Raw genomic sequence first — 10,091 nt, 5'->3', positions numbered from 1 at the left:
TGCAGTGAGACATGTCTCCAGCACACAGGAGACATGTCTCACTAACACAGAGACAGAGGGTTAAAACCACTGATCAGGAGCTGTCTCACTAACACAGAGACATGTCTCACTAACACAGAGACATGTCTCACTAACACAGAGACATGTCTCACTAACACAGAGACAGAGGGTTAAAACCACTGATCAGGAGCTGTCTCACTAACACAGAGACATGTCTCACTAACACAGAGACATGTCTCACTAACACAGAGACATGTGTCACTAACACAGAGACATGTCTCACTGACACAGAGACATGTCTCACTAACACAGAGACATGTCTCACTAACACAGAGACATGTCTCACTAACACAGAGACAGAGGGTTAAAACCACTGATCAGGAGCTGTCTCACTAACACAGAGACATGTCTCACTAACACAGAGACATGTCTCACTAACACAGAGACATGTGTCACTAACACAGAGACATGTGTCACTAACACAGAGACATGTCTCACTGACACAGAGACATGTCTCACTAACACAGAGACATGTCTCACTAACACAGAGACATGTGTCACTAACACAGAGACATGTCTCACTGACACAGAGACATGTCTCACTAACACAGAGACATGTCTCACTAACACAGAGACATGTCTCACTGACACAGAGACATGTCTCACTGACACAGAGACATGTCTCACTAACACAGAGACATGTCTCACTAACACAGAGACATGTCTCACTAACACAGAAATAAATAGATGGTCTGCCCTTCATAATACATTTTCTTTTTTTTAATAATAATAATAACAATAACAATGGGACCTGCAAATGAAGAAAAGACATGTACCAATGCAGGACCAGAGTACATGGACTTATTCACATTCTGCTTCAAATAGTCCCATTTTTCTTAATTTATACCATTTCTTTAACTGAAAAATACAATTCTTGAGATCCTTCTGTTGAGAATTCCACCATTTTACACCAACCACCGAAATACACATTTGCTTTAGAGTAGTCCTTGCATAAGGATGCTTAAATGTAATGTCCTTCTGTGGTCTTCCTTGTCTGATCCAAAAACAAACAGCTGTTGTAAATACCCTGGTAACATTCTGCTTGTTGCCCTGAGCATTACTGATGATGTCTGCAGCTATCTCTTTGAGTTTCAAGAGTCCTGACTTTAAAACAGTCTGTTCTCTTGAATCAGCTTTATGAATTATTCTTACTGCTCTTTTCTGTAATATATATATATGGCTTTATGTTGCTCATATACGTGTTGCCCCACACTTCTATAGAGTAAATAAAACATGGCAAAATGAGTGAACACAGCATCCTCAATGCCTTGTAATCTAGCAAATACTTTGCCTTGTTGAGAACAGAAGTATCCAATACACTTTGGTTTAAACATGTGCTATGTGTGATTTCCACGTCAGGTGATCATCCAGCGTCACACCTAAACATCGACATTCAGAAACCCTTTCAATAAAAACTCCATCAATGGACAGTGAAATGTTTTCATCTTTTTTCTATTGGCAAAAACCATAAACTTAGTTTTATTCAAATTTAGGGTTAACTTATTTTCATCAAATCATCTTTTAAGTTTGACCATTTCATGTCCAATACACTTTGCTAAAATGTTTAAATCGTCTCCTGAACAAAATAGATTGGTGTCGTCTGCAAACAACACACATTGCAATAATGTTGACGTTTCATATTTCATTGATGTACAAAATAAAAGGTGTAGGCCCTAAACCCGAGCCCTGTGGGACACCACATTCTGTGTTCATACACTCCGATGTGCTACCAGCTAATTCTACATATTGTTGTCTGTTATCTAAATAACTTTTAACCAATCTAGAACTACTCCTCTCACACCGTATCTATGTCATTTAGAAATGAATAGGTAATGGTCTCTGGTGTCAATAAATACACCTATTGTGTATTTCTTTCTTTCTGCTGCTGTGATTTCTTCTGTTATTTTCATTAAAGCTAAAGCTGTAGATCGATCTTTCCTAAATCCATACTGACTCAATAACTCATTTCTTTCAATAAAAACAGAAGGAGGGTTTCTCTCCAGAAGGAGTGTTTTGTCTCCAGAAGGAGTGTTTTGTCTCCAGAAGGAGGGTTTTGTCTCCAGAAGGAGTGTTTTGTCTCCAGAAGGAGGGTTTTGTCTCCAGAAGGAGTGTTTTGTCTCCAGAAGGAGTGTTTTGTCTCCAGAAGGAGTGTTTTGTCTCCAGAAGGAGTGTTTTGTCTCCAGAAGGAGTGTTTTGTCTCCAGAAGGAGGGTTTTGTCTCCAGAAGGAGTGTTTTGTCTCCAGAAGGAGGGTTTCTCTCCAGAAGGAGGGTTTCTCTCCAGAAGGAGTGTTTTAGTACTCGGAGTATCACCGCAGACTCTTTGTGTATTTAGCTTCGCGCTCTGAGCCTCGCAGGACTCCGTAGCGGACCCAGAAGTGAGCTGAGCGGGATCGGTTTGTTTACATCAGAGCGGCACGTTGTGGTGTTGTTGTTGTTTGTTTGTTGATGATTCGGTAATAAGAGCGGTAGGATCCGATGGAGTCCCTGCAGCTGTTCCTGGATCAGTTCCAGCCCTCCGGAGAGGCCGTGAGTCGCTTTATCACTTTCTAATATCACTACATCACTGTACTTTGCTCTATATCACTATATCACTTCATATTACTCATATAACGTATTATACATTATTATATAAGTACTCAGATCTTGAGTAAAAGTAGAAGTACTCAGATCTTGAGTAAAAGTAGAAGTACTCAGATCTTGAGTAAAAGTAGAAGTACTCAGATCTTGTAGTAAAAGTAGAAGTACTCAGATCTTGAGTAAAAGTAGAAGTACTCAGATATTGTACTTGAGTAAAAGTAGAAGTACTCAGATCTTGTAGTAAAAGTAGAAGTACTTAGATCTTGAGTAAAAGTAGAAGTACTCAGATCTTGTACTTGAGTAAAAGTAGAAGTACTCAGATCTTGAGTAAAAGTAGAAGTACTCAGATCTTGTAGTAAAAGTAGAAGTACTCAGATCTTGTAGTAAAAGTAGAAGTACTCAGATATTGTACTTGAGTAAAAGTAGAAGTACTCAGATCTTGTAGTAAAAGTAGAAGTACTCAGATCTTGTACTTGAGTTTGAGTAAAAGTAGAAGTACTCAGATCTTGTAGTAAAAGTAGAAGTACTCAGGTCTTGTAGTAAAAGTAGAAGTACTCAGGTCTTGTAGTAAAAGTAGAAGTACTCAGGTCTGGTACACAGTAGTATAATAATACTAATAACATCAAGCTCTCTGCAGGAGTCTCTGTGGCTGCAGCAGATGTTCAGCTTCGTCTCAGATCACCTCTCTGGCCCCGCCCCTCCTGCTGATGACACCTCACTGACAGGTCAGGCAGCCAATCAGCTGAGCCCGTGAATACATGTGGAAACAACAAGGAGAGCTGTGTGTGTGTGTGTGTGTGTGTTGTGTTGCAGGTGTGTACCAGCTGAGTGTGTGTGTTGTGTTGCAGGTGTGTACCAGCTGAGTGTGTGTGTTGTGTTGCAGGTGTGTACCAGCTGTGTGTGTGTTGTGGGGGGGGGGGGGTGGCATTGGGATATATATTATTTACATCCACTGGAGCAGAGAGAGGAGCTGTGGATTATTGTTATTGATTAATGCATCAGTGTTTCTTACCCCTAAGATTCCACCGGGTCCGTCTGCGGCGCGTTACGGCTGCGTTACGGCTGCGTTACGGCTGCGTTACGGCTGCGCCGTGGTGCTCACGGCGATCGCGGCCACTCTAGTCAATGGGTGCTATTCCACCACATGCGGCGCGTTACGGCTCAGAAGCGTCCCAGAAGCGTCCCAGAAGCGTCCCAGAAGCGTCCCAGAAGTGTCACAGAAGCGTCCCAGAAGCGTCCCAGAAGCATCCCAGAAGCATCCCAGAAGCATCCCAGAAGCATCCCAGAAGTGTCACAGAAGCGTCCCAGAAGCGTCACAGAAGCGTCCCAGAAGCATCCCAGAAGCATCCCAGAAGCATCCCAGAAGCATCCCAGAAGCGTCCCAGAAGCGTCCCAGAAGCGTCCCAGAAGCGTCCCAGAAGCGTCCCAGAAGCATCCCAGAAGTGTCACAGAAGCGTCCCAGAAGCGTCACAGAAGCGTCCCAGAAGCATCCCAGAAGCATCCCAGAAGCATCCCAGAAGCGTCCCAGAAGCGTCCCAGAAGCGTCCCAGAAGCGTCCCAGAAGGATGAATCCTATTTTTGACGCGACGCAGCCGTAACGTAATGTCAGGCAGGCAGGAAGTGGAACGTTCAGAGCATATATATATATACACACACACAAACTAATTTTGCAGACCCTATCCCTCCGTAGTCTTTCAAGTAGGAGGAGAAAGGCCAGCGTTCTCCTCCGAGGCACTGTGTAAATTATATATATAGAATAATTATGATGATGAATGCATTCCCACTAAAATACAGCAACACATCTTTGAGTCATGTCGTTTATAACTGGAATATTACAGTTATTATTAACTCTGTCTGTACAAAGTAGCCTGTCCAGGAAACATGCCCAAATCAACTCAAACTGCGAGCCGGCAGGTAAGATGCTCCGCTTCTGAAATGCTTCTGAAACGCGCCTGGTAGGGTATGACGCCGGAGGAGGCCGGAACAAAACCGCGGCGCAGCCGTAACGCGGCGCAGACGGACCCGGTGGAATCTAGGGGTCAGAGCTGAAAACACTAAACTCACAACTTAAAATGAAAGCGTTTAGTTTTTTTAATAAACTAGGAGTCCCAGTTCACCTCCTGCCCTGCCGTGGTGCCCTTGAGCAAGGCACCGGACAACCCCCTTCCCCCCCCCACTCCCATTGCTCCCCGGGCGCTGTACAATAGCTGCTCACTGCTCCTGGTACTAGACTCCTGGTACTAGACTCCTGGTCCTAGACTCCTGGTGCTAGACTCCTGGTTCTAGACTCCTGGTTCTAGACTCCTGGTGCTAGACTCCTGGTTCTAGACTCCTAGTTCTAGACTCCTGGTTCTAGACTCCTAGTTCTAGACTCCTGGTTCTAGACTCCTGGTTCTAGACTCCTGGTACTAGACTCCTGGTTCTAGACTCCTGGTTCTAGACTCCTGGTGCTAGACTCCTGGTTCTAGACTCCTGGTTCTAGACTCCTGGTGCTAGACTCCTGGTTCTAGACTCCTAGTTCTAGACTCCTGGTTCTAGACTCCTAGTTCTAGACTCCTGGTTCTAGACTCCTGGTTCTAGACTCCTGGTACTAGACTCCTGGTTCTAGACTCCTGGTTCTAGACTCCTGGTGCTAGACTCCTGGTTCTAGACTCCTAGTTCTAGAATCCTGGTTCTAGACTCCTGGTTCTAGACTCCTGGTACTAGACTCCTGGTTCTAGACTCCTGGTTCTAGACTCCTGGTTCTAGACTCCTGGTTCTAGACTCCTGGTACTAGACTCCTGGTACTAGACTCCTGGTTCTAGACTCCTGGTTCTAGACTCCTGGTGCTAGACTCCTGGTTCTAGACTCCTGGTTCTAGACTCCTGGTACTAGACTCCTGGTTCTAGACTCCTGGTTCTAGACTCCTGGTTCTAGACTCCTGGTTCTAGACTCCTGGTGCTAGACTCCTGGTTCTAGACTCCTAGTTCTAGACTCCTGGTTCTAGACTCCTGGTTCTAGACTCCTGGTACTAGACTCCTGGTTCTAGACTCCTGGTTCTAGACTCCTGGTGCTAGACTCCTGGTTCTAGACTCCTAGTTCTAGAATCCTGGTGCTAGACTCCTGGTTCTAGACTCCTGGTACTCCTAGTACTAGACTCCTGGTGCTAGACTCCTGGTGCTAGACTCCTGGTGCTAGACTCCTGGTTCTAGACTCCTGGTTCTAGACTCCTGGTGCTAGACTCCTGGTTCTAGACTCCTGGTGCTAGACTCCTGGTGCTAGCCTCCTGGTTCTAGACTCCTGGTTCTAGACTCCTGGTGCTAGACTCCTGGTTCTAGACTCCTGGTTCTAGACTCCTGGTGCTAGACTCCTGGTTCTAGACTCCTGGTACTAGACTCCTGGTGCTAGACTCCTAGTACTAGACTCCTGGTTCTAGACTCCTGGTGCTAGACTCCTGGTACTAGACTCCTGGTTCTAGACTCCTGGTGCTAGCCTCCTGGTTCTAGACTCCTGGTTCTAGACTCCTGGTGCTAGACTCCTGGTGCTAGACTCCTGGTGCTAGACTCCTGGTGCTAGACTCCTAGTTCTAGACTCCTGGTTCTAGACTCCTGGCTCTAGACTCCTGGTACTAGACTCCTGGTGCTAGACTCCTGGTGCTAGACTCCTGGTGCTAGACTCCTAGTTCTAGACTCCTGGTTCTAGACTCCTGGCTCTAGACTCCTGGTTCTAGACTCCTGGTGCTAGCCTCCTGGTTCTAGACTCCTGGTTCTAGACTCCTGGTTCTAGACTCCTGGTGCTAGACTCCTGGTGCTAGACTCCTGGTTCTAGACTCCTGGTTCTAGACTCCTGGTGCTAGACTCCTGGTGCTAGACTCCTGGTACTAGACTCCTGGCTCTAGACTCCTGGTACTAGAATCCTGGTGCTAGACTCCTGGTGCTAGACTCCTGGTTCTAGACTCCTGGTGCTAGACTCCTGGTTCTAGACTCCTGGTGCTAGACTCCTGGTGCTAGACTCCTGGTTCTAGACTCCTAGTACTAGACTCCTGGTGCTAGACTCCTGGTTCTAGACTCCTAGTTCTAGACTCCTGGTGCTAGACTCCTGGTGCTAGACTCCTAGTTCTAGACTCCTGGTGCTAGACTCCTGGTGCTAGACTCCTGGTTCTAGACTCCTAGTTCTAGACTCCTGGTGCTAGACTCCTGGTTCTAGACTCCTAGTTCTAGACTCCTGGTGCTAGACTCCTGGTGCTAGACTCCTAGTTCTAGACTCCTGGTGCTAGACTCCTAGTTCTAGACTCCTGGTGCTAGACTCCTGGTGCTAGACTCCTGGTACTAGACTCCTGGTGCTAGACTCCTAGTTCTAGACTCCTAGTGCTAGACTCCTGGTTCTAGACTCCTGGTGCTAGACTCCTGGTGCTAGACTCCTGGTGCTAGACTCCTGGTTCTAGACTCCTAGTTCTAGACTCCTGGTTCTAGACTCCTGGTGCTAGACTCCTGGTGCTAGACTCCTAGTTCTAGACTCCTGGTGCTAGACTCCTAGTTCTAGACTCCTGGTGCTAGACTCCTGGTACTAGACTCCTAGTTCTAGACTCCTAGTGCTAGACTCCTGGTTCTAGACTCCTGGTGCTAGACTCCTGGTTCTAGACTCCTGGTGCTAGACTCCTAGTTCTAGACTCCTGGTTCTAGACTCCTGGTTCTAGACTCCTGGTGCTAGACTCCTAGTTCTAGACTCCTGGTGCTAGACTCCTGGTTCTAGACTCCTGGTGCTAGACTCCTAGTTCTAGACTCCTGGTTCTAGACTCCTGGTGCTAGACTCCTAGTTCTAGACTCCTGGTACTAGACTCCTGGCTCTAGACTCCTGGTACTAGACTCCTGGTACTAGACTCCTGGTGCTAGCCTCCTGGTTCTAGACTCCTGGTTCTAGACTCCTGGTGCTAGACTCCTGGTGCTAGGCTCCTGGTGCTAGACTCCTGGTGCTAGACTCCTGGTGCTAGACTCCTGGTTCTAGACTCCTAGTTCTAGACTCCTGGTTCTACACTGCTGGTGCTAGACTCCTGGTGCTAGACTCCTGGTGCTAGACTCCTGGCTCTAGACTCCTGGTACTAGAATCCTGGTGCTAGACTCCTGGTGCTAGACTCCTGGTTCTAGACTCCTGGTGCTAGACTCCTGGTTCTAGACTCCTGGTGCTAGACTCCTAGTTCTAGACTCCTGGTGCTAGACTCCTGGTACTAGACTCCTAGTTCTAGACTCCTGGTACTAGACTCCTGGTACTAGACTCCTGGTACTAGACTCCTAGTTCTAGACTCCTGGTGCTAGACTCCTGGTACTAGACTCCTAGTTCTAGACTCCTAGTGCTAGACTCCTGGTCCTAGACTCCTGGTGCTAGACTCCTGGTACTAGACTCCTGGTGCTAGACTCCTGGTGCTAGACTCCTGGTTCTAGACTCCTGGTTCTAGACTCCTGGTGCTAGACTCCTGGTTCTAGACTCCTGGTACTAGACTCCTGGTGCTAGACTCCTAGTACTAGACTCCTGGTTCTAGACTCCTGGTGCTAGACTCCTGGTACTAGACTCCTGGTTCTAGACTCCTGGTGCTAGTCTCCTGGTTCTAGACTCCTGGTTCTAGACTCCTGGTGCTAGACTCCTGGTTCTAGACTCCTAGTTCTAGACTCCTGGTGCTAGACTCCTGGTGCTAGACTCCTGGTACTAGACTCCTGGTACTAGCCTCCTGGTACTAGACACCACACGAGCACATGTTCAATGTGAAAAGTGACAGTAGATATAGATTAGTTGCAATTTGGTGCTATATATATTAAAAAAAAAAATAATAATATTTTTTTAAACACCTTGAATTTCAGGGGGGGCGAGGGGCTCTGTTGGCGGGGCACAGCGCCCCTCCAAGACAATGGTAGGGGAAACACTGAGGTGTATATCAGCTGAGTGTGTGTGTGTTGCAGGTGTGTACCAGCTGAGAGTGTGTTGTGTTGCAGGTGTGTACCAGCTGAGTGTGTGTGTTGTGTTGCAGGTGTGTACCAGCTGAGTGTGTGTGTGGTGAAGCAGCTCCAGCAGAGTTGTGTCACTCACAGCTTACCTGTCAGCTACAGGTACGTTAACAGCATCCTCCTCATGTTAATAATAAAACATGATGTTATTAATAAAACATGATGTTATTAATAAAACATGATGTTCTCAACGATGCCCCCTCAGGCCGGTGTGTGTGTCCGAGCTGCTCTCACGGCAACACCTCTCCTGCTTCAGTCACCTGTCCTGGAGCACCAATCAGCATCGAGCGTGGGTCCGGGAGGCGGAGCTCTCAGCGCCGGGTCAGGTGTTGCCGAGGGTCAGCCTGCTGCTGATTGGCTGTCTGAGAGAGGGGCGGGACGGAGAGTGGAGGCTGACGGACAGCAGCGGCAGCGTGAGGTGTGAGGTGAGTGGTGCCTTCAGGGACCTGTTGAGTGGTGCCTTCAGGGACCTGGTGAGTGGTGCCTTCAGGGACCTGTAGGGACCTGTAGGGTGGTGCCTTCAGGGACCTGTAGGGACCTGCAGCGTGATGCTTTCAGGGACCTTTAGAGTGGTGCCTTCAGGGACCTGTTGAGTGATGCCTTCAGGGACCTGTAGAGTGGTGCCTTCAGGGACCTGGTGAGTGGTGCCTTCAGGGACCTGGTGAGTGGTGCCTTCAGGGACCTGGTGAGTGGTGCCTTCAGGGACCTGTAGGGACCTGCAGCGTGATGCTTTCAGGGACCTGTAGAGTGATGCCTTCAGCGACCTGTAGAGTGATGCCTTCAGGGACCTGTAGAGTGGTGCCTTCAGGGACCTGTAGGGACCTGCAGCGTGATGCCTTCAGGGACCTGCAGCGTGATGCTTTCAGGGACCTTTAGAGTGGTGCCTTCAGTGAGCTGTAGGGACCTGTAGAGTGGTGCCTTCAGGGACCTGTTGAGTGATGCCTTCAGGGACCTGTAGAGTGGTGCCTTCAGGGACCTGTAGAGTGATGCCTTCAGGGACCTGTAGAGTGATGCCTTCAGGGACCTGTAGAGTGGTGCTCTTGGGGACCTTTAGCAGGGATGCAAACTTGTCACCTTTCGGCGTAATTCGCCGTTTTGAATCCAAAATAGGTCGTTTGTGTGATTCATGTAGATCTGCAATAACAACATTTTTGGGGTATGGGGGGGGGGGGGGTCTGGGACCCGGAGTAATCTGCGGCCGCGAGCTGTTATGTGCCATCATGACACGCATGGTGTTCTTTTTGTATATATGATAATGCAGCGCGAGCTGTGTGCTCGAGTCTTCCTGTCGGCTCTGCTATTGGATGTATAATAATCAGGGTTCGTACGGGTGCTGGAAATCCTTGAAAATGCTTGAAATTGTACGAGGTGTTTTCAAGGTTTGAAAAGTGCTTGTGTGTGTGTATTGTGTGTAGTGTGTATTGTGTGTGTGTGTAGTGTGTGTGTGTGTGTATTGTGTTTGTGTGTGTGTGTGTGTAT

At 47.8% G+C, this 10,091-nt stretch overlaps 1 protein-coding gene across 1 annotated transcript; it reads left to right on the top strand.

The window, feature by feature from the left end:
• The first annotated feature begins 2,317 nt into the window (after positions 1-2,317).
• On the top strand, positions 2,318-9,112 carry LOC117499108 (CST complex subunit CTC1-like). The gene is made up of 4 exons (XM_034151412.1): positions 2,318-2,586; positions 3,275-3,362; positions 8,636-8,714; positions 8,818-9,112. Exons 1-4 carry the CDS (start codon positions 2,536-2,538, stop codon positions 9,110-9,112), a joined length of 513 nt encoding a protein of 170 aa, XP_034007303.1. The 5' UTR covers positions 2,318-2,535.
• The last annotated feature ends 979 nt before the right edge of the window (positions 9,113-10,091 follow it).

Source organism: Trematomus bernacchii, unplaced genomic scaffold, assembly GCF_902827165.1.
Source record: "Trematomus bernacchii unplaced genomic scaffold, fTreBer1.1, whole genome shotgun sequence".
NCBI lineage: Eukaryota > Metazoa > Chordata > Actinopteri > Perciformes > Nototheniidae > Trematomus > Trematomus bernacchii.
This window is presented reverse-complemented; position numbering and strand designations above follow the sequence as displayed.